The sequence below is a fragment of the Prinia subflava genome, chromosome 2 (assembly GCF_021018805.1).
Source record: "Prinia subflava isolate CZ2003 ecotype Zambia chromosome 2, Cam_Psub_1.2, whole genome shotgun sequence".
In the NCBI taxonomy this organism is placed as follows: domain Eukaryota; kingdom Metazoa; phylum Chordata; class Aves; order Passeriformes; family Cisticolidae; genus Prinia; species Prinia subflava.
In genome coordinates, this window is record NC_086248.1 from 45,835,542 (window position 1) to 45,860,025 (window position 24,484).

Below are 24,484 nucleotides of genomic sequence, written 5' to 3' on the forward strand. Positions count from 1 at the left end.
GAATGAGATGCTGGCTATAAATGAACAGCATGGGAATTGTTGAGGACAGTTACAGAATTAGTGATGAGCCCACCAGCGGCTGATGGCCACATGTGTCCGTGACACACTTCTAACCAGACCAGCTGGTGCAACCCAGAGGGCCAGATGCTTTTGGTGCAGACAGACCTCAGGCTGCCTCCAAACAGATTGCCGCTCATGTGGACTGCAAAGGGAGCTTCACAGCAGTGGGAAACAGGGAAAAAAATACAGATGGGGGTAAAGACGGGCACGATGTATCTTCTGACACTCTAGTTAGCAGCTCAAATTTACGCCTGAAGAGAGATCCCGCCAACAACAAATATATAGGAGAGAAAACAAGGTCTTCTCCAAGGGAACCGGTTTGAAAAATGCCTGGCCCACATGTGACCATGCAAAGGGATAATGCAGCATGAAAAAGATAAAAAATTAGGTCTCCTAAAAAAGATTTAGTTATTTAAAGAAAGATGTGTTACTTTAAAAAGGATCATGATTTTAAAAGGAAGGTGTGGAGGTCATAGAAGACTAGCGAGGCCTTTCCTCGCCATCAGGAGAGAGCAGCTGCTGCCTCCATCAACAGCAACATCAAACATGCCGAAGAGAGTGACCTATTTTCCCTAAGGGAGAGGCAGCTCGGTGCGGGCGCTCCCCGCGGTGCCCTGCGGCGGGGCAGGGGTGAGCGCTGCCGGCAGCAGGCACAGCCCGCCCCGGCTGCCAAAGAAAGCAGCGAGGGAAGGGCTGGCCCCGCTCCCGCCGGCAGCGGGGCAGCCACGCTGGCCCGGGACACAGCGGGCACAGCGGGCAGCCGTGTCCCTTGGCTGTTCCCCGCGCCCGGGGTTCGCGCAGGGTCACGCTGCACAGAGCCCTGCGCTCAGAATAGACACTGAGCTGCAGCTCATCGCACCGGCCCCTGCACCACCCGGAGCGCCGTGAGCCCCGAGTGGCACAAAGGCTGCTTTGTCTGCTCCGGCACAGCTCTAGTGGACACCTGTAGCTGACCCAGCCTGAAAACGGCAGGTAGTCCAGCTCCCACAGCCACCACAGGACAGAGCTATAAACACATGCAAGTTAAGATCCAGCTTTCCCTTTCTCTGTTCTCTCTCCTCCCCTTCTCTTTCAAAGGAAGATAACTGAGCTCAGCAGCTCAGGAAAAAACGAAGACCCCCTGCCTGCATCCTAAAGCTCCTGCATACACTTTAGGATGCACCTGAAACGGCATTTATACTCTATTGCAGCAAGACTCTTTAAACCTCTGCTGGAAAGTTTCTGAAATCCTATTCATTTATGTTATCCCAGCTTGAGTGCCTGCCTGTGGTGTTTGTAACTGACTTAGTTTAATCTAGGCAGATTTAGCACTAATAACCAGAGCTCACTAATGCATATTGCAATTATGTATCACACTGGGAAATCCTGTCCCCCAAGCAAAAACATTGCTGCCTCCCAGTAGTGGAAGCAACTAATACTAATCTGAAAAGATCCCCAGATGCTCCAGAGGCTGCTCGCTCCCATTCACAAATAACCTCTTCTGTAGCCTTCAAGGAGGCAAAGCCTAAGCAGCACGTTTTATTCCAGTTTTAATGATATATGGATTTAATTCAGGATTCCCAGTAACACTCCCACTGAACTTTCACATTTGTCCTCCATCCATCCTCTCTACAGAGAACGCTCTTCATTGGAAGCAGCTGCTCCCTGTTTGCTCTTTATGAAACATATGAGACAACAAAAATGTTTAAAGGGGATTTTTGCCTTAGAACAAAATTACTTTTCTGTCTGCCATAAACGAAAGGAAGTGAGTGTGAAGGGAAGAATTATGCAGTAATGAGCTCCAAAGGCTGCAGAAGTAAACTGGTGGAGCCAGTTTAAGCCTGCTTTGCTGTAAGCTCAAGTATTTCCCTTTTATTTTTTAGCTGTTTCATGTGATGCATCCTGGTTGGTTACTTACTGCATGTGTGTATCTGATGATTGATGGGAGAGCTGACATCAATTTCAATCTCTGCTAAGCCCTAGTGCTCTATCACTGCAGAAAATCTAGCACTCATGCTCCCTGGACCATACACAGAACAGCACCACATATAAAGCACTGGTATCCACACACTAGCTCAATTTTATTTGAAAACCATTAGCAAAATGTCTCAGTGCTGGTCAGCTTCCTGCCTAATCTGCACTTCCTAGCACATATTAAATGAACTCAGCATTGTGCCTGCTGGACAATTCAACAAAAATACCATTCTCAACCCACACTTGATCCTTAACAACAGGGAAAAAGGTCATCAACACAGGAACTCAGGTCTAATACTAATGATCATGCAACTTGAAGGTTAGGTCTAGGTTAATTCCACTGAGCTTTGAGTACTTTGCCAAGACATCTAAAATCAGCAGCCACCTTATCCCAGACTGCCACTATAGTAAAAGGAAAGCTATACCTACCTCCAGAATGTTATTTAGCTTAGCTGATTTTCCACCTGAATGTGTTTGCCTCTCCCTACTGACTACTAGAAGGGCCCTCAGGCAATAACTCAGTACTACAGTCAGACAGTAAAGTCTGGAACCAAGCATAGGGTAACACAGCATCTCTCCTAACTCCTACAGGAACATGAAAAGCTGAGAGGGAAAAAAAATCACATAAGCCTCTATCTTGCATTAATGCCAGGTAAGTATAATTTGAAATATATTGCAAAGAACACTCAGAAAATAAAAAGCAACACGTCAAGAGAAACCTTCTCTCTATATATGTGATTTTTCTCTAAGGGGCAGGTTCTTGTTCTGCCACAGAGCAGTGCTGCTGAACAAAACCTGAGAGCACCTCCCTCTCAGAGGATCTGAGTCTTTACAGCTTAAAAATCCCAACTGAAATATAAACCCACCCCAATTAACCAAAACCACTCCCTTTGACTAGAGGGTACCCTGCCTCCTCCCCACTCTCACTGCAGGTGTTACCTGCCGTGTACTAATGGCTGAGAAATTCTATCCCGGCACGGTTCCCTGAGATCCACCCTTTGTAAACCCACAGCAGCAAAATCACAGGAAAAAACTGCAGTGGTTCAAGGAAGATGAAGCCTCTCAATACACCTCTAACCTAAAGCTGCCTCCCTGGACAGCAAGTACAATTTTATTAGGCAGCTCTATGTGGTGATCAGTGTGAAATGAGCTCCAGACCCCAGCAACAGTTCTCGTGATGCACCTGTGTGCTGATGGCCTGATGCACTCTGAGGACTGACCTCCCTCATCCTCCCAGGGAACAGAATGTGTTATTAGCAGGGAAACGGGCGGCATGAGTGGCTTTGCTACCTGTGAAAGCACTTGTTCTGTGAAGAGTGAAAAATCTCACTCTCAAGTGCTGTAAACATCATAAACATGGCAAACATTTCAAAGTAAAGCCACAGCTGTCTCTACCATCATCACCTGGGCACATGTCACCCCTGAGTGCTGAGCGAACACACTCACATATGGAAATACACAGTTTCATCCCAGAGGTAGTTAATGAAGTTTGGTAAGAAATGCTGCTGAAATCCCTGGCAGTTATGCAAGTCATCTCTTCTCAAGGAAGATGCTGTAGGCTTCTCAGCTTACCGCTTTGATTTCCATCTTCCTCTGCATGAACTAGTAATCACAACTCACCATCAAGCAATTTGTTTTCAAAACAATATTAGAAACGCAAAGGAAAATAAAGACCCTCATGGAGAAAGGTTTTTCCCTAAAAATAAAGTTTACAGAAGCACATCAACACGTGATAAACACACCTGAACAAAGTTTATATTTTACAAGATAACCTTGCTGCAGCCTGTGCTGTACTTATAGGGCTTTTTGAAGCTATTTGCCATGAAACAATTTCCTTTCTTTTGAAGAGAGCACTTACCCAAGTGAATAGAGACGGCATTGCTTGCTTCTGATTCGATGGATGAGGCTAAACCTCTCATCAAGACAGATTGACCAGGGCTTTTTTGTGGTTTCAGAGTACCCTTTCGAGCTGTTCAGGTTCATGTGTTCACATGAAATCTGTTGAAATCAAAGGATATTTCATTTTAAGACAGGACTTTCAATTTGTTTTTAATTGGCCTTCTGGAGGAGAACCAGAAAAAAGAGAAGTGTTCATTGGTTTAATTTAAGTTTATTGTCAATCTGATACACGGCTACAAAGATTTGATGATTTTTTTTTCCTTGTTTGTCTGTTCCGCTTGATGAAATTTAAGGCTTACATAATTCCCCAGAGAGGAATGCAGTTTGAAAAGCAAATAATGAAGCATTAGTACTATACCCAAGTTCATTTTTTTTTCCATGAGGAAAAGATGTTTCAGCATTCACATGTTTATTTTTTTTCTTTTCAAACCTTGGAGTGAATTCTACATTCTGAATAATGTTTAAATCAAGACTGTAATTACAAAGTTGCAGTGTCTCTGCAATCTGCCCCTTATCCATTGGTCCTGGAGTGTCCTGGATCTCAGCTCCAGAAGGGATTTAAGCATTATCCCAACACATGCCCTCTCCAACAATAAAGGGATTTAAGCAAGTGTGTAACTAAACAGAAGAATCATAGCATGTGTGTCTATGCTGAGTTGGCTTGGACATCTAGAGTCTAGAGCCAGGATAAAATCCCTGCAAAAGAAGAGACAGAGACCCTGCAGGAAGGAACACCCTAAGTCAAAGCCCTTGCACAGATCAAGAAAGCAAAGACTGAAAATGCACTGGTTTCATCAGAAACCTGGACGTGTCAAAAATCACTGAGGGGTGAAGTCAGCTTTGCCAGCAGCTGAGCAGCAGCCTGGAACAGCCAAACCCACAGTGACTGAGCCAGCAAAGCCACGGCCCTGTGAGTGACACCCTACAGAGGAGCCCCTGCCTGCAGCACCACCTCTGCCTGTCCATCCAGCAGCTCAGGCCAGCCTTTCACCCCCAGGCCACCAAATTCCACTCCACCTTCTTCCTCCTAATCCACTCTGGAAAAGACAGGCGCAGAGCTGGAGAGTGCTGCAGCCTTTCCAGAACACAGAAGCCAGAGCACAGCAGTCGATGCAGAGCTGGTGCCATTCCTATGGCTCTCACCGTAGCAGTGGTAAGGAGGCAAGGGGAAGCAGAAGGAAGCACCAAAGCTCCTGTGGCTATTTCTGCCCAGGAAAGGATGCGCTGCTCTGCACCAGCATCAGCATCCACAGCTTGTCCTTGAAGGGCTTCTCAAACCATGCAGCCCAGCCATCCAAGTCAGGGGTTGCAGGGCACAGGTCGTTACCTTATGCAGATAAGAAAGCAAAGACTGAGAAGAGCTGCAGGAACCCAGCTGAGCCATCATGATGAAAAGTTGTTCTCTGGGCACAGTACCAGCCCTAGCTGCAGGAATGGGAGCTGGCACTGTCAGAAAGGCAACAATTAAAATGGTGGAAAGGACAAAACGAGGTTAAATATCAGTCCAGAACAGATTGTTCTCATCTTGCTCCTTTCCTTCCTCTACAGCAGACTGCAGAGGCTCAGTTCTCAATCTTAGCCAAACTAAAAAGCACAGCTCTGGTCCCACCTGGAACCACAGAAATGAAATAATTTTACACAGAGGTGTGAGTAAAATCTGAAACCCAGCCTTTAATGTGGCAGGCACTCTCCACCATGTACCTTATAATAAGTAAATAAAACTCTCATTCCTTAAGAAGTGTATGCTCTGAAAGATCATTGCCTGGAGCCTTACATGCAAAGAGCTGCACACTGCATCACCACCTCCCTGCTCCTGCTTGGCTCACAATTCCCATGGAAAATTCATAAAAGCAAATACAGCATCTCTTCATGCTGTTCCCAGGATTCACTAAGTTTAAGCATGATTTGCACTGCACCCCACTACCCATTTCCCCTCAGTCACATAACAATCAAGAAATAAATGGCACTGCAACAATAAGCACTAATTTAAGACACAGAAGAATAATGTACTCTCTACAGAAAACTAAGATTCTGCAAAGCTGCCACTTAATTGACTCATGGCATTATGGGCAATTAGAACAGTTAGAGTTTGAAGCAATTTTAACAGCTCTTGCTGCTGAATAGCTCTTGCTATCAAAAAACAACAACTTTTTAAAAAATCAAACCCTGAACTTGCCTTTAGCACCATCATCAGTCTGTTGCATGATTTACTGATGCACTGAGCCCACATCTTCTTGTGGGCTCCTGCTCACTCCTGTGGTACAAAAACAACAGCACAAGAAAGATGCTTTTCCTGCTCATGAAATACCAGCACTGAAAATGCTTTTTCTGGCCACACCTTGACTCTGCTGGCATGGCAGCTTCCTGCTCCAGCACTTTGAGCAGTTCTATGCTAATGGCATGGGGCTGAACTTAGCACAGTAATCAGTAGACACTTGCTCAGCAAACAAGGAAAATGGCATCCCAGGCTTATCTACATGAGCAGGATGCCATTTTCAGAAGTGCTCATACTAGTCATGGTGTTATGCCGTCAGTTACTCATCTTGTAACTTCTGCTAGCTCAGGAACAGGGATTCCTCTCATTTTTCACTTATGTTTTCACTTATGTTTATTCCCCCAACCAGGGTCAGTTACTCTTGGGAATGAAACTTCTTGCTGAGTGTGCCAAAAGCAATAAACTTTCTGTTAATTGATGTCCTTGTAGGCTTTGACCCAACTGGTGGGGTTTAGCAGCATCTGCCACTATTTATTAAGTCACTGAGATGAAGGATGTTTTCAAACTTAATATGACTGCCACAGTCTAAACTTCTGTACAATAAAACAAGCAGTTCTACACACATCTATTGCTGTCCCCACATGCATCATCTTGCCTCCTGCCCTCTCAGTGTCGGCATGAGTGGCAGCAGAGATGTCATTTTATTAACAATTTAGCCAGGGGTACCCACAAGCTGGAGAATACATGAAAACCCTACTACACACTCCTTTTTAGAGGTGTTTGAAGTTAATCTCAGCCTAGAAAGCTCTGCATTAACAAAGAATTTCATACGTGAATGACATTTCAGGGATGTTGGCACCTGGGGCTTTTTGCTGTTCTTCCACGTAAGTAATGATGCTGTCAGCTCTGTATTCAAGGGTCACTTGCTGAGAGACCTGGGTACCAAAAGCAGCTGCCCTGTTGGAATTGTGAGCATCCAGCACCTTTTCCATTTTTTTACTACAGGAAATGCACAGGCAGATGCTGTTGTGCGTAAGAGATGCCTCTGTTAAGACATGATGGCCCAAATTCCATGTATGCTGAATGCTGGAAGTATCCATCAACACAATCTGGATTTGGAAATGCCATATTTTAAAAAGCACATAAACCCACTAATTTCCACAGCCATTGTTTTTGTCCTGAAAAATATCAAGATTCCATTGGTATCATTGAAACAACTTGTCCAGGTTAGGGTCTGATGCCTTGTTCTCATTTTACTGGGAGCCTCAAATGCCTCCTTTTGAAGTAAAATGAGCCTGGTTATCATATTATTATTGAGATGTAGAGTGGTTGAATATACTCTCTTGATACAGAGCACTCTGTATTTTTCCATGTGAGAGGAAGAAAGGGGAGAGAGAGAGAGAAACACCACATCTAGAATTTCAGTCATATCATACTCCTGTCAAGACACAAACCCATTTGGAAATAAATAACATGGAAATAATGCATTCTTTCTAGCCTGTATTTTGACCTTTATATTCATGTTGGCCACCACTGCTAGGTTAAGCAACTTTAGAAATAAATCAGTTTCAAGAAAAGTTTGGTGTGAGGTTAATTCCTTAGATAGGAGGCAGCAATCTGTGCCAGGCAAAGTATTTTCTAAATGGAGACTGAAACGAAAAACCTACCTGAGAAGTGCTAATGTACTTTAGAAACCTTGAGGCCTCATAGCTGAGGGAAGGGGTTGAACTTGCCCATGGCTGTAGTTCAATGTGCCATCTTACAGTCTGTAAAGCAAAGCAAAACAAAAAACACCTTAAAGGCAGTGCAAACATAAATTAAAAGGGCTAATAAACTAAGGACATTTAATTTCAAACTAAAAGAGTTGCCTGGGGGCTTGTCTACACATGAAAGACATTTCAGAATAAAGTAAATAAAACTACAATGAAAAAACATCTAACTATGATTTATAATGATCAGCTTTGAAAGCAGATATAGGTAATTCAGAAAGAACGTGCTCCTCATCCAGGATACATGTGTTGACCCAGTTATTCCAGAACACCCAAGTAAGCTGTGAGAAATGCATGAAGAAAACTAAGATCCAAATAACCCAGTCCTGCAGCAAAACATCTGAAAAATGCAATATCAGTTTAATTCCATATAAATCAGGTATCTCTGCTTGAATGTCCATGGAAACAAGAACTTGGATTGCAAACACTAACCATCAAAAGAAACCCCTGCAAGCAGCCTGTTTTCTTTTTTAAGATCTAGATTTTATTGAAAAACAAGCTTCTTGTGGGCTTTGAGAAAAGTCCTCTTCCTCTCCCTTGCTTGCCTGACAGATATACTAGAATTCTTTGTTTCCCTGAAAAAATATAAGTGTGGCTGCCTGCAGTCCAACCACTCCTCATTTTCATAGCCCCAAGGAAGTAGCTCCCTCAGCTCTGAACCTCGGGGATCCTGTCAGCTTTTCCAGAAACACTTCCCACATAGGCAGAGGGGACAGAAAAGGTCTTTCAGACACGTGCTTGCAGAGCAACAGGGCTCTGTGCTCCCATCTGCACCACCTTCTCCAAATTCTGCCCGCTGTCACGCCGGGAAGGTTAGACTTGTCATCTCTTGCCCTCACCAAGATAAAAATACAAGCACGGTGTTAAGTTGTACTAAATCAAGATTGACTCCTCATGGCTTTTCATCTTCAGGCACCATAACTCACTTCTACACTTGGGCAGGTAGTATCAAGCTTCCCTTTAATCTTCCTCAATTAACTGAGCTTCCATAATGGACAGGATGGGATTTCTCCCTCAAAGGCTCATGCATTCAATAAAACACAACCAGAAACCCACTCAGGATTCCCACAGGACTGTATTTCAGACAAAGCCCTGGAAAAAGTGTAGGAGATAGTGATTAGCTGGAGAGGATGGAGGCAGACAAGGGAGGTGAGGCACTGAGCCCCAGACAAGACTGGTCTGTGGCACCAGGAGAGGAGCCAGCACAGTGACAGCAGGGATCCTCTGATGCCAGAGAGGAATGCAGGAAAGAGAAGGTAAAATTAGAAAAGAAAGATTATTAAAGAGGACCACCAGACCAGATGGTGTTTGCCTTGAGCTGGTATCATGAATTGATATTTTTACAGCCTAAGTAAATATAGTCTTCAGTGAATGCGAGCCAGGAGGTCTGCATGAGGTTTATTGTTCCTTTAGGGGTTATTTTTGAGATTTGTTATGGGTTTGGGACTGGGGTTTTTTTGGTGTTTGTTTTTGGGTTTTTTTTGTTGTTTTTTTTTTTTTACTGTAAAGATAATAGGATGAAGAAAAGGATATTGCAATTTATTTTCTCCCCCAGAAGCAGACAAAAGTAGCATTTGTCACCCTGAAACTTCCTGCCTGCAGCAAACTTGGACTCCCATAGTTTGCACAGCATGAGCCTGGAAGCCAGCTAGCAAGCGAGCTCTGCAGCATCATGTCCCCCTGACCTCTGCTTGCAGCAGGCAATCTGCAAACAGCGAGCAGCAGGAGGATAGGTGCACACCAGGGAGGGAAATGCGTGTAATCTTTCAGAATGAGTCACAGTTCACACGGCTGAATAGCGTTCGCAATGACAGGAATGCTGCTGTTTCAACAGGCTTGAAAGCTGAAATGAAAATGAAGACTGACAATCGTTTTCAGAGAAAAAAAAGAAAAAAAAAGAAAAAAACAAACAACAAAAAACAACCAAACAAAAAAACACCAAACCAAACAAAAAAAACCCCCAAAACCCACCAATCACCCAGATACCTACACATCTATGGCCAGTTATTCTGAAATCTATTTGTGTGAGAAGTAGCTCATTAAGTAGAGGAATTGCAGGGTGGCCATTGTGGACAATTCAGCAAGAATTCCTTCTGCACAGAGTTGACAGGGAAGAAAAAAAATCTCTATAATGAACCACATGAATGAGGTTCTTTTTCAGCAGAGTGCAATGTCCAAGAGCCACTGCAGCTTACGCTTAGGTTCTTAAAATCTTAAAGACGATGAGCTGCCTTCCCACTGACTCCAAACATGAAAACGAATAAAGACCCCAGTGACTTACTAATGCAGCTTCACTAAAAAAAGTAGGGGAGGGAAAGGGAAAAAACAGAAGCAGAACAAGCTTTTGTATAGCTCTTTAAATTTAGGGGCACTACCTAAATGCTACTTTTGTGACAGAGATCAGACCCGAGGCTCCTGTTTGAGGACAATGCTTTTGAATAGCTTCTCAAAGTTCACACTTGGTCTCTGGCTCCTTAGAAAGCAACAGCCTATTTCCATTCACTAATGAACACACAAGAGAGTCCTGTTCCTAACACCTCCTAAACACCCCTACAGGGTGCCTCAAAAACTGCCTTACAATGAGATTCACAGACAATGGATGGGGTGAAGGTCCAACACATCTCTGGGCTGTGTGCACCCTCCCAGAGGGTAACTCACAAATGTCGGTGATGTGTTTTGGGTACGTTCAGGAATACAAAAATATCCTCCTGAAGGAGCTGTTCATTGGTACATTGGTAGTTTGGTAAACAGCCTTTGTTTATAGTTTCCCAGGTAATTTTCAGCCTGGTTCATAGTGTTTCCATGTAAGCCTCCTCAAATACACTCTACAGGTGCTTTGTGAAAATCAGGTTTATCCCTGATAAAAAACAAACCTTATTTGAGGAGTTTTCCCCTCTCTTGACTTTGCAATTTTATTTACTCAGAGTGAATCTGACTGTAGCATCATGATTTGGATTTTCTCATCTGGGTGGTGCAAATCTCTAGAATGTCTGAGAGCAGGTCCCTGTGGCTGCTGAACAAACAGGCTGAGGAGCAGCTCCTTTCACAGAGGGCTTTTCAGCAAGAGGAGCAGAGCAGCTATTACAGCCCAGATTATACAGCTTGGGATATGAAACTCAGACAGACCTTCCCAAGGCTGCCCAGGAGGAGCCCGAAAATGGGTTCAGACAATCTGCATTTTTGCCTATCACCATGGGTGTGCTCTCTCCCTAGGGCAAGGACTCATCCAACCAGACACCACGACTGTGTTTCCCAAACATCAACATATCCATATTCCACAATATAAAGAGTGACAGTACCTGGAAAGTTACGATGCCACTTAAAAAAAAAAAATCATACTCAATGTCTTAAAGTATCCCTCTGTATGGAACTTCACTTATAGACACATGAACTGAAATTAGCATTGTAAGAAAAATCAATCTTCAGCAAGACTTTATCATAAGCACTGGTCAGACACTGACTTCAGCTACTCCTGAAGGGTAATGCATATCCAGAAACTGTTATTCAGAATGCTGTCCAAATTTTCACAACATTAGATAACCACAGAAAATAGAAAATCTTAAAGCAATGCCACTGCTTTCTTAGGAAAACTAGGAAGAATTTGAAGGTCTTTTTCTTCCAGGTACTTCACACTTGAGGATAAGGACTGATGTTTCCTTCAGACCAATCTGACAGTTATCTGCAAATGCTTCTCTCTGGAGACCACTTTTTCCTAGATTTTTTTTTCCCTCATAGCCATCTATGCTAGTCATTTGATCCCTTAATAACCTGTAGTACATATGTGATACACTTTTAAAGGACTGTCACTTAAAGTTCGTCCTAAAAATCTGAAACCAAAATATAAAATTTAAATCAAAATGTGCAACGAACTCACTAACCAGCAGGTCTAAACTTGTAGGTCTGCCAAATGTTTGGCTTTTCCAGCCCAAACCTACACATAAATCATTAAATTCTTTCCAGACCAATCCTAGTTTTAGTACACTAATTCAAAAAGCCCAACCCCTTCCTTTCCTTCTGCTTGCATTTAAAAGAGAATTAGTAAGTTTTTCATATTTCCATCTTTTTTAATTCAGTAGCTGTTTCCTCTCCCTTTTAATCTCCTTCCTTTTTAGCAGCCAATTAAAATAGAGAAACAAATTAGCCATTTTTGTAAACAAAAATTTGGGAATCCCATTGCCCCGGGAAGCAGTCTGTTGCTTTCAAAGAAGAAACAAAAGACTTGTCAATATATACACAGATGTCTTAAGCAAACCCTCCAATTAAATCATGCAACAATTTATTTTTTTACATCTGAGGCAGGACCAAATGTGGGTGGAAATCACTTGTGGCAATAAATTCCATCAAAAACCATAAATATTTGCTAGCCATAGAAACAAATACATGCACATCTTCATCTCCAGTTATCTGTCTATACCCTGTATACGGCCACACTCAGCAGAACAGAACCTGCTCATGGGTGAAATTTAGCCAGGGTTTTATCAGTCTGAAAGGCAATGCATGGAATTCAGATTCAGATTTAAAAAACTTCAGACATTTACATGGCAAATTTATTAGGTTGAGTTCCTGAGGGCTTGCCCTTGTGAGAACAGATTATCCCCAAATACAATTTACAGAGCTTGGGCATCATTTTATTTGTGGTCCCTCTCAAGCACCTGTGGCCTTAAGTATATTAATTTGTTGTGGTCTTACTGTTTGGGGTTTTCCCTCAATTCAGAAGTACTCTGAACAGTGAAAGCCACGTGCTGCAGCCCACACAAGCCCTGGCTGTGCAGGACACGCCAACGCCTCACAAGGGACACACCACCAGCGCGAAGCCTGCTAAGGGGAGTGGGAGGGCTGCTGAGGGTGGAGGCAGCCAAACCTGGCACACTGCTCCTCTTGCTGACAGCACAGAGAAGCTCCAGCAGCACAGGATCCCTCGTGAATGCCCACGTTTCATTTCAGAGGAAATTAGCTGGTGACTCCCAGGGAGAGCCAGGAGGGAAGAAACACTGGTGCATGCAGACAGCCATCAAGGAAGATCCTGCAGTGGGCTGGGGAGCTAAGTTATTTGACAGGACAGATGAGGCAGACAGGATCTTTAAGGGAATGATTCATCTCACTAGACAGTAGACATATAAAATATGTAAGGTGAGTCAAGCAGTGGAAAAGTGCACGTCTCTCAAAAACTGGCAAAGGAAGCCTGAAGGATGGGCTCAGGAACACTTACACCACAGACCCTCAACATCACAGCAGAGAAACCCCAGACCAGACATTCACACACCCCAAGCTGCAGAAAAACACGCATTTTAGAGGGCTGAGCCTACTCTTTAGCTTTGAGCCTAAAGCAACATTTAGCTGCATTTTATTCTTCAGCAGGGTTGAGTAATTCCAAATGTTTTATGTTTGGAGCAGCAGTATGTGGCAGAAGAAAAACAAACTCCACCTCAAAGCGGAGGTAACAGTAGGAAAGAACAAGCATCCTTCAGCCTGGGCACAGAACTCCTTGAGAAAGGTCAATTCATACAGTCCCCTTTAGCTACATGTAACCAGCACCATGAGGGCTCACAAGACACGCTCTTGTAAAAACCTGCTACCTTACATTGTTAATTTAGGAGTACCAGGGACACACACAGTCTCAGTAAGCTGTAATTTAAAACACAGGCTTACAAAGTGACTGACTCATATTTAAAGCTTTCAGTGAATTAATTTCCGACACAACTGGCTTTATAGATATTCCATTCCTCCATGTCTGAACTGTTTCTTTCCTTTCTTTTCTCTTTCATATTACTTTTATTTTCTTTTTCTCTTTGCAGTTTAGCTTTCTTAAACATATGAGGTTTTCTCTTAAGAAACCGTAGTGCAAAACTTGCTGATACACTCCTCCTCCTCATGTGTGTGCTTGTATTGAGAGAAAAGCAGTGGGTTCCCTCTGAGGCATAAAGTACTGAGGAAATCACAGGGAAAAGCAGCTGACACCTAGTCCTGCAGCCACCTAAACTGAGAATTTCCACTCCAACAGTGAAACTTCCACACATTGCACAAAGTCTATGATGAACTGAAAAAAAAAATACAGGAAATCTTTCTGTTTCTCCATGTTTCTACTTTTCTGAGTTTATCTAAGGCAGAGACATCTCTGCCCCACTGCACACATGCACACAGCCCTCTCCACAGCCATTCAATGCTGGATTTCTCTGTCCTCTGTATGCTCAACACTGGTGCAGTGCAATGAGCAGGCCACAAAGGGAGTCCCTCCCACAGGCAAACTCCAGAGCTAAGAAATCCGCAGCATGTTACAGAATCACAGAACTGTCTGGGTTGGAAAGGACCTTTAAATATCACCCAGCACAACCCACTTCCATGGGACACACATTCCACTAGGTCAGGTTGCCTAAAATAAACAGTGTTGCCCCCAGTACAGACCCTTGATGGACACCACTCGTTACTGGTTTGTCCTTTAGACATTGAGCCACTGACCATAACCAACTCCTTACCCATCTGTCAGTCCATCCATCAAATCAATGTCTTTCCAATTCACAGGTACCCATGTTGTCTGTGCTTGAACAACTCCCTGTTCTCAGCATGTTTTAATGTGCCTTCCAGGAGGATCCACTCCATGCTCTTATTCTGAGATTTGATGTTGGAACAACAGGCTGAGGAACAATAGCTTTGTGCCAAGATGAGCAAGCAGCAGGTTGCATCACACATACAGTCCAGCTTTTCCACACAGGAAGGCTGTTCAGGAAAGTAAATCCTGCCTGTGGAAACCAGTCCCGTGATAAGAGTGCTTTCTGCTTTAATGAGTGTGTGACTTAAATTTAAATGGGTTTCCAACATGATCTGTATATGGAGAATTCTGTGTCTGGATGTGTATGTTTTATTTTATGGAAGAGGGAATGTCTAGGATGCACTTAAGCCTCCCCCAGCTCCTCACTCTCAGTGCATCATCTTTTCCAAGTCTCTGCAGTGCAGCACACATTTGTCTGCCTGGGAGCAGGATGTGAGTGCTGCAAGAGTCAACTTAGGAAGCTCCAAACATCACCCAGAGGGCTCCACTTAAAAGCAGTTTATCAGCACTTGCTTCACAAGGCTGCAGTTTGCACCAGTAAATAAAACTCTTAGACCTACCAGGGAAAAGGAGAAACAAAAGTTTTACACTGAAATTAAGAAAATTATTTTCTGACTTCAATTCCCATTAGAAAAGCTTTGAGTCACTGCATGGTAATTGAAACCAAGAGTCTTTACTCTTGTAGAGCAAGTCAGTCTGAACATGAATACATAACAAATCTGAAAAGGCAGCAATCACCAAGCATTTCACCTCTGCTTTCCTTTTGTTAATACTGATGGTTATTTTCTGCTCCTTTTGCTTCTCATTTCCTGTCTGATGGTGTGAAATCGAGCCACAGTTACGAGTACTAATTACTGCTCTGGGGGAAACTGCTGCCCTTACCTGCAGGAGAGCTGCACTAGCCACCTCCATGCAAAATACCAACAACTTCGATGCCCTGGGAGGTTCTGTGTTTCACACACAAAGCCCACACTCAAGCTCTCTCCAACTCTACTTTCAGGTTTGTGTCTTTTCCCTTAAATAAGTGTCTCATAAGAAAAGCATGCATGGAAAAAAAGGATGCCAGCCATTGACTTCAAGTGACAGAATTTACACCACTTTAAGAATCAAGAAAGGGATTTGGTGAAATAAAGAGCAGCTTCCAAAATTGACCTGAGGAAGCCAGATCTGTAGAGAAATTTAGGTGACGAACGCTCCAATGAATTCAAGTAGTAACCCTGAATACCCCAGGAAAGGGTATTGGGAACTCACTTGCCAGGTTTCCATTAGCCACTGTGGACACCCCTGTAAATTCACCATCGCCCTGAGAGCAGGTTTGGGACTTACAGGAAGCAGGATTTCAGAAGACTTGCCAAAATTTTAATCTGTAGGTACTTAGAAATTCAGAAAGCATTGCATGTAATTCATAATTTACACAGCATAACTACCACTCCTCACTACCTCTGAGGAACAAATCCACTGCAGCCAAAGGATCTGGGGGCTGCAGGGGTAGGAAAGGGCAGTGCTGCACTGGAGAACCTCTCCTCAGACATTCAAAGATCACCAAAGACTAACAGCTCTGGCATTGCGAATCCCAGCAACATATGGGAGAAATACACATTTATTAAAAGAGAGATTGATTTTACTCTAAGAGACATACAGCTTTGAAAACAGCCAAGTGAGATTTCCTTGCTATGGTTCTAAAATAAAATAAATAAATCGGGCAGCAGCATTCCAGCACTATCCAGAGGCTGACAGCATGATAATATATCTAATGGAGATAAAACCAGGAGCCAGAACAGAATGAAATTTATGGAAGTAAATTCTCAAAACTGCTTAAGCAGCTCTATCAGCTGAATTCCTTCCAGTGCCCGTATGCCTTTGCCAACACTTAAGGATAACAGCAAGAAACAGATACAGCAACTACTGGTCACTGCTTGTCAAATTCAGTTTCTGCTAAGCAAAGGCAAGACCATGGTTTCAGCCTGTATTCATAACTGCTTTAGTTGAAGTGCTCTGGCTGAGAGATATGGAGATGTCATAATCCATACAATAAGGGGGAAAAGGCTATTTTCCTCTAGGTTGACTTCACTGCAATATTTAAACCATAGAATACAACAAACAGAATTCATCACTAAATACTCAGCTAGCCAGATAAGCTGAGTTTATTTTGTGCAAGTTCCAGCACTCTAACTGTGATGTACATATAGGGATGCCTCTGGCAGCCTATCCACTGACTTCAGAGCCTCTGCCTGAGGCTAAGAACTGGGGAAAAAGAAGGTGCTATAGAGTAAAACTAATGTTTTCACACAAATAAGAGCATTTCACACTTGTGCAGCCTTCTCTCTCATCCAAGTGGAATGCAAATGTCTAAACAGAAAGGGTCCACCACACCTTCTAGACTGAAGGGAGATATGAAGCATCAGAAAACCCCTTCCTCTTCACCTTCCCCTCCTGGGAAAGTACCAGGACAACCCTCCATGCCCAGGGAGCAGGAGAGGGCAGTATTTGTCTCTACCTGTCTATAGTCTCATAAAGCAAGTAAACATCACCTCTTATCCACTGGTAAATCAAAAGGCTGAGTAAGTTCTGCAGGTATTTGGATTTCAGAGTGTAAAGCCCTAAGGTAAGATACACAGTGTTTACAACAGGGGTACTGTTCCTTCAACCCACCATCAGTTCACTTGGTCAAACTGGGTTTTAGTGGACAGCCAGGGAAGACGCAAAAAACCAAACTTCACTTTCTTCTTCTTTAACTCCTTATTTCACAAAAGCAGTTGAGAATTTCACAGAATGAAATGAATCTAGCTTTAAACATACTCCCTCTCTTTTTTTTTAATATGGTTATGGATTAGTGCCCTTAGTCTAGAGCTAAGTAAAAGTCTTCCAAATAAAATAAAACAGTGTGTTGGGCAAGTAGTTCCCTCTGTCTAGAAAGGGAACAACTGCTGGCTTACAAATTGTTAGGATTTTAAGTACAAAATGATACATTTATTTCCCAATCTACAGAGAAGAAAATCAAACTCATTTCAAAGCACACAAATTCGAAATATTTTTTGTTCAAGACAAGTACAGAACCAAGCATCATAATCTCATGGAGGATGGGCTTGGGCAAATATGTACCACCCTCTTTAATCAAGGATATTTTCCAATGTTTTATCACTAATTCTGAGCATTAAACAGATAGAGTACTGAAAAACTAAATGGTTTGACCCTGAACCCATGATGCACCCAGAATTGCCACGGATTTCATAATGAATAATAATTGAAAGATCAAACCATTAATCAAGACATCTAACAAAGAAGAAACACATCAGTTCAGCAGCAACCAATTGACACATAATTGCTTCTTGTTTAATTTTCTCAAAAGAGGGAAGGAAAAGGAACACAATGTTGTTGCTTCACCCTATTCAGGATGAAACAAAGTCCACTTCTTTGAAAGTTTCAGTGCTGCAGAAAAACCATGAGGAAATCCCAGAAAGAGGGCATCAATATTAAAAATTGATAATATTTAAAAATTAAAAATCAATATTAAAAATAGACAGCTCCTACCCTACGGTGTTTATCTATTGAATAAATCTCACTCTTCCACTACTGCCATCCACTCTGAAGGGAACAGGAAAATTTGGAACTGATTCCTATCACTTTTAGGCCTCTAAGTGGCAGATATTTTCTAACATTAGGGGGATATTAGAAATAGACATATCAATAGGCATTACCATCTCTTTCCCCTAGCATTTCAAACAGTGTCTCTTTGTAAAATATGAAAGCAGATTCTAAAAAAAAAATGGGTTTGAAGCTCCCAGTTGATTATTTGACTTAGTTAGCTGCTAGGAGAGGAATGAGGAAGAGGGCTGGGGATGGATGAGGCCAAGAGGAGGAGGATAAAGCAGCAACAGCAACTCTGATGTAAATGTCTGCTGGTTTTAACATCATTTTCAAATGCACACCTTTCCCAACCAGGCCCAGTCCCTGCATGTCACTGATATTTGCTTCTCTGCCATTATTTTTTCTTGGCTAATTTTCCCCAGCAGACCAATGTGTCACACACACACACATACACACCTCAGAAAGTGATCCTACCTCATCAAAACTAATAGCAAGAATGTATTTTCAGCAATATCCCTAAGACAGACAAGTTGCCTATAAGGGTATTGTAGGTGTTTCCCTGCTAAGCTTGCAAGGCCCACAGATTTGTCTTCCACATGCCAAGAAGGACAGAGGTTTCAATTCCTTCAGTTTGCAGAAGCCACAAGGTCAGGCCTGGAAAGAACTCAGAATTCTGTCTCTCCCAGAAGAGCTCACAGCACTGCAACTGAAGCTGCACATGAAATCTGTCAGAAAGTGGAATCCAAAGTAAACTTCAATGGGTCACTTGTTAAACCTGTTGTTGGCTAACTCTTTCTTACCCAAGCAGATAAACCCAGAGGTTCTACATATAAAATCTGGAGCAATTGGCTTGACCTGAAGTCCCAAGAGACTTCAAAAGCCAATGTTCCGCTACAAAATCCTCCTGGTCCTACAGTGCCAGAGACAAGAGAAGCCCCCTTTGCTGATGGGGAGAGGTGGCAGCAGGAATGATGTTTCTCACAAGTACCCCAGATTTGCGATTTACAAAGCCAGAATAGGTCTGTTCTGACTTTCAAAGAACTCTGCAAAGCCATTTAGTTCCAGTCTGCAAAGCAAATGGAGAAGACTTTGGTGAGAAGCAAGATTTCTGTCTTCTAACAGCTGCTGGAAGTCCTACATTTATCATTACACAAAGATACAAGAAAAGGTTTATTTATTTGATTTATACATGTGTCAGAGTGGACATAAATTACAGCACCAGTTTTTAAATGTTGCAAAAAATCAGTAAGACAGCAAAATAATCTCGAAGGGGTACCCCCAGAATCACATCCAGGGCTTGTGCTTTTCAAGGGATCAGCAATAACCACAGGATACCCATCCACCCATTCTCTGACAGTGCCGTTCTTGAGCATTTGCAGCCAGAGCCTTTCCTGGGGGCACCTGAGCTTGATGGCACATTCAAAAGCAAGACTTCTGAAGGTGGAAGAGAAGATCAGATGGAGAAACAATCTGTCATTGAAAATCCAAGCCCTTCCACTTATAATAAACAGCTGGGAACATTTCTGCCATCTCCTGTTGAAGTTGACCCCGCTGTTGCCACGAGAGCAAGTTCAGAACTATGGCTTTTGTCTGTTACCCTAGGCATCAGTCCCTTTGTGCACATGGTTTCTATTACCCTGAGGGATTGGCTAACTCAAAATAGGGCAGCCTGTCAGCCTGTCTCTTCTGTAGGCAAAAACACTAAAACCCCCAGCATTAGGGTGAGTGTATGCACACAGATTGCATGATAGATATGCTATATACCAGAACTGAAAGAAAAATTGAATCACACCCCTTTTTCCCTCTTTTCGTTGTTCCACTGAACTGCAGGTCATTTGATCTTAGACTTACAAACATGGAAGGGCTCTGAACAACATTTCATCATGCACAAAAGTATCTTGGTGCATATCTTCTAGCTACAAAAACTCAAGTTGATTAAATGACTCACATCCACTGCAGGCAGCTCTGGAGCACTGAACAGCCATCCAAGACAAACTCAGCTCAAAGTTAATATTAGAACAAGCGATACGAGTGGGCTGTGCTGCAGATGCCATCAAAGATTAGTGGTGGTTCACACAAACTTTCTCACTTGCATGTCAAATCTTTTATCTAATTTGTGCCGTGAGTTGCAGCCATCACTGCCAGGCTGCAGGCCAGCCTGATCTACCACGACCAAACCAGGCTGCTTGAGCAAAGCCCGGAGGTTCCTCCCTAATGCTACTTAAATCTCCAAATTCTATGTTTGTTTTGTAAGAAGTGATGATGCACTTGTCATGCTGTCTACACGAGTCTGCAAGGCAGCTGTGAGAGGGTTTTGTTCTTCACTGCAGGATTTCAGTACTGCACCCCTTGTCAAGGGGCGCTGGAGTTTTGCTCTGGGCTCACACCAAAGATCCTCCAGCTGCACCTCAGTCTGAACTGTGGCCAGAGCTCAGTGAAAGTGGCATAGAGAGCTATCTGGCCTGCCGGCACCTACCATGCAGCCCCTGAGCAGACATGTCTCTGTTAGCTGCCTGGCTGAGTAAATGTTGATGTGAACAGACTGAACTAACTGGCATGAAAACCTTACTAGCAATGACGTTAAACACTTGTCTTGTCAGAAGGCAGATAAAGGTTGGAGATGTAATGTAAAAACCCTAGAGACATCCAGCAGAATTTGTACCTGTGCAAATCCCCCTCTGGACTCTTCTCTCTACACAGAGGAAAATTTTAGAAAAGAATGTAGAAAGATTGGCCACCTTGAGACCTGCTTGAGCAAGGAAAGCTGTGTGTCCTCAAAACTGTCCTCACTTCCTATTTCAAAACATGAAACATGACAAAAGATCATTTTTGGCACTAACTGTACCACTGCTACGGGGCAGTTCAGGTCACTTGGCCCCCAGAGCAGACCCATGAAACAGTTAGAGCTGAAGACAGCAAACAGGAACGCTTTTTGTTCTGATCTGCTACATCAGTCATAAAGGATTAACATTTTGTACAAGACCTGTGAACTGTCTCTCTGGGTTCAAGGAAACATTGGCACAACTGTAATGGCCACCACAGAGCAAGGCATCTGCAGAATAAATTATCACCTCAATTCTTGGGTCCCTTAGAAGGCCTAAACACCCATATTCATTTTTTCCTGTGCCACAGCTACCTAGAAAAACTTCTCTTGCCTTTATATGCCAAAAGAAAGCCTTAAGCAGGTATTTGAAAGATTTTGAAAGAAATCTATGCTATTGGATATAAAGTCTCATAACATTGTAATGACTTTCAGAAGAATATTATTCCCCATCTGCTTCTCAAAAATTCATGAAGGAAGAACTATTTCAGGTAATAAAAAGTGTGTAAGAATCAAGGTTATTCTTAGTAATCATCTACCTCACAAGCTTGCAAGTGACATCATTTTCAGAAAAAACATTACCATTTCCTTTTTATGGTATACTCTAAATACATTTCATCTGCAGTTAAAATACAATAAAAGCCCAGTATTGCCATTGTTTGACTACTTGAAGAAGGATTCCTGTGTTTGGGTACTTTCTGGTACCTCAGCTGCCCCTGTTTACAGGCAGAGCTGGCTGATGCTCCCCAGATTTGGTTATCAGCTGATGAAAACTGCTTTCAATAAAAGTTTATTCTTTTCTTCCAAAGACAATAACCTCACTCAGTCTGCGCTATTAGCCTGAATATTTGAGCAAAAACAGACCAAGGCTGTTCCCCAGGTACTAACAGACTGAAGCCACAAGCTCCTATCTTGTGCTAATCTTAGCAGATAAGCAACTTTGGGTTGGTTTATATTTGCTAAGAGACCTCCAAGTGCTGGAGGGAAAAATGTTGTCAACTAGTGTCCCTTCCTCTGGGGTCCACTAAGTCATCCCACAGAACAATTATGGTGGGGTCTGGTCTCTCTAGTGAGGTATTAAGCCAGGCCAAAGATTGCTTATTATAGTCTTAAAAGACCCCATTACCTCTTTTTATTCCATTGATGTTAGATCATTGTTCAGGCTAAATTCCAATTTGGCTAATCACAGTGTATCTGCCAGATTGCTTCTCTAATTGCAGAGCAGGTAAATGTAGCCAGAGGGACCTCAGGAGGTTGCCCTGCAGCACAATGAAAAACATTCCTAGACCTTCCCTGTGTGGATACCCACAGTTCACATTTTTCTAAGGAGTCTTTCCATTCCTTACCAACTGCAGAGTTAAAAGATTTTCCTAATATCTTGCCTGAAAATGAAGCCAGTTACTTCTTGTCCTACTTCCAGTGGACCTAGGGAACAATCGGTCATTTCGTCCTTCAAAAAATTTTTTTTTTTTAGTTTGAAGAGTCTTGGCACTTTCCCTCAAAACCTACTTTATTCAAAACAAGTACCAGTACTTCAGGCTTTCCCTGCATGCTTGCCTTCCTGCTCCTCTTAACACCTTTTTCCTCTGAATAACTCATTTCAGTTTGTCTACCTATTATTGAACAAGGTGCCCAGAAGTAGCACACTCCAAGGAACAACCAAGATCCAGCTCTTCAGCTTTGCACTCCTCTGCAGCAGCATCCCACTTGCCACCTACATCCATCAAAGCCAGGATGTTATTCACTCCTCAGCACAGCACTTAGGGAACAGCACTGCACACTGTAAAGCTCATCATGCTGGGACACAGGTGGAGAGGCTGGAATAATCTTTGAAGATCCAAGGGCCTCTTTAACCCATGCAGCTCCTTTGGTTTGGCTCAGCCAGGGCAAATCCACTCCTGCAAATGCAGCCTGATGGGACTCCCTGATGGCACAGCTCCCAAAGCCCTGTCGTGTCCAACTCTGGTGTAATGTTAGATCATTGCTCCAAGCACACAGAATTAATAAACTTATAAAAGTTAAATCCCAATCCACAACAGACAAGCCATTACACCATGGGATGTGGAAAGACAGATGGATAAATTTAACTTCAGAAAGACAGATGGATCAATTTAACTTCAGAATAACCAAGTTTTCTCTGAGAATTCTGGCTCTTCCTCATGAAGAGTCAGTGTAACTTCCTATAAAATCAGTACCCAAAACCTACTATACTTTCAAAGATGTGAAGCCACTTAAAAACACTATGCATGCAATTAGGCATTGAAAACATCTGATACATTTTTTAAACCAAATTTCTAGAAGAATTAAAAAGGACTCTTGGCATAACCCCTACATATCAGTGACACAAATGTAACGGCACTGTCATTCTAAAGTTAAAACCCACATGTAAATTTAAGTAAAATTGTAGAGATGGTGTAATGCTAAATCAAATGAGGTTATTATGAGCCTGCTGTATTACTAAGTGCCAAACATGTTATTCCACATAATTTCAAAGATATCACTCAAAAATAATTTGCAGACAATTAAAAGGTGAGACTGTTATCAGTCATCACTGCAGAGAAGCAGTAACCTCTTGGAAATAGTTCCTACTTAAAGAAAACCACAACCTTCAACCCAACAAGAAACAGCAATTAGTCTGCATTTATAATGAATCAAAAGATAAATGTATGCAAGTGAAAGTAACACCTAAAAAATACAATCTCAAAAGAGTTTTTGGTTTTAGGCAATAATACATCATGCTTAAAAAAATGTTATAATCCCAAGCAAAGTACACATGGGCCCAGCAGAAACATCTTATTCCTTGCTTTTAATCACTGAAGGTAAATATTTTTATATTCCCAGATGTGACATGAAAGAGCATCCAAAATAACATCAGGCTAAGTTTGGCAGCATACCACACTCCCCACCTCCATGGAAATAAATCTGCCCAGAAGGCAAGGAATTCCAGTTTTTCTCAACCACACTCTTGAAGAGGGCTCCTCCCAAATTCAGTGCACAAGAGCCAATATAACCTTGTTATTGCAATTATTGTGACAGGAGCTGGCTGTTACTTCAAATTCCAGATGCAATATATTTTTTTTCTTTTGCCATGGCATCCTGGAATAACCATTTTAAACCCACCTCACATGTCTGCAGTGCTCTGTGGGTGCACATCCTGCTAATACCTACTGCAGGAGCAGGTACACCCGGCAGAATCTGTGTGTTTCCATGTCTGCATATGTTACCAGGCCAGTGCTTAACAAAACCAGAGCTTAGAATCACAGTTTAAAAACATAATTTTATTAGCAACAATGCAGCCTTAAGTAGGGTTATGAAATTCCACCAAATATAAGTGGGATTATGAATTTCCATTTGCATTACTCTTTCAGCACAATAAAAGTCTCTGATTTTTCAGATGACCATCATATGCTGTCAATGCCAAATCTTGTATTTTACTTATCACCAAGAGCAGCAGCATTTGCTCTTTGGTAGGCTCGACTGGGAACCAAACTGCTGGGAGCAGCACAGCTCCCTAAATCACCACAACACGAGGTTCCAGCAGCTCCCAGAGATGTCACATAGCTGAATTACTTTATTCCCTGCTGCTTTCAGTTAACATTTTTATGTATGCATATTAAGGCACAGACACTTGG

At 42.6% G+C, this 24,484-nt stretch overlaps 1 protein-coding gene across 5 annotated transcripts in view; it reads right to left on the reverse strand.

Annotated features, from left to right (window-relative positions):
• The window catches only part of METTL24 (methyltransferase like 24), a 54,552-nt gene that overhangs the window by 26,686 nt on the left and 3,382 nt on the right, over positions 1–24,484 (reverse strand). For 2 of the 5 annotated variants that reach the window (XM_063389798.1, XM_063389796.1), the window contains exons 2-3: positions 7,795–7,893; positions 3,872–4,011 (exon numbers count right to left, since the gene is read on the reverse strand). The exons of 1 other annotated variant lie outside the window; for it this stretch is intronic. In XM_063389798.1, coding sequence (XP_063245868.1) covers positions 3,872–4,011; positions 7,795–7,893 — 239 coding nt within the window. Of the gene's footprint in view, positions 1–3,871; positions 4,012–5,239; positions 5,359–7,794; positions 7,894–24,484 lie in introns of those variants that run through there. 2 more of the 5 variants (XM_063389799.1, XM_063389797.1) reach the window with 2 other exon arrangements.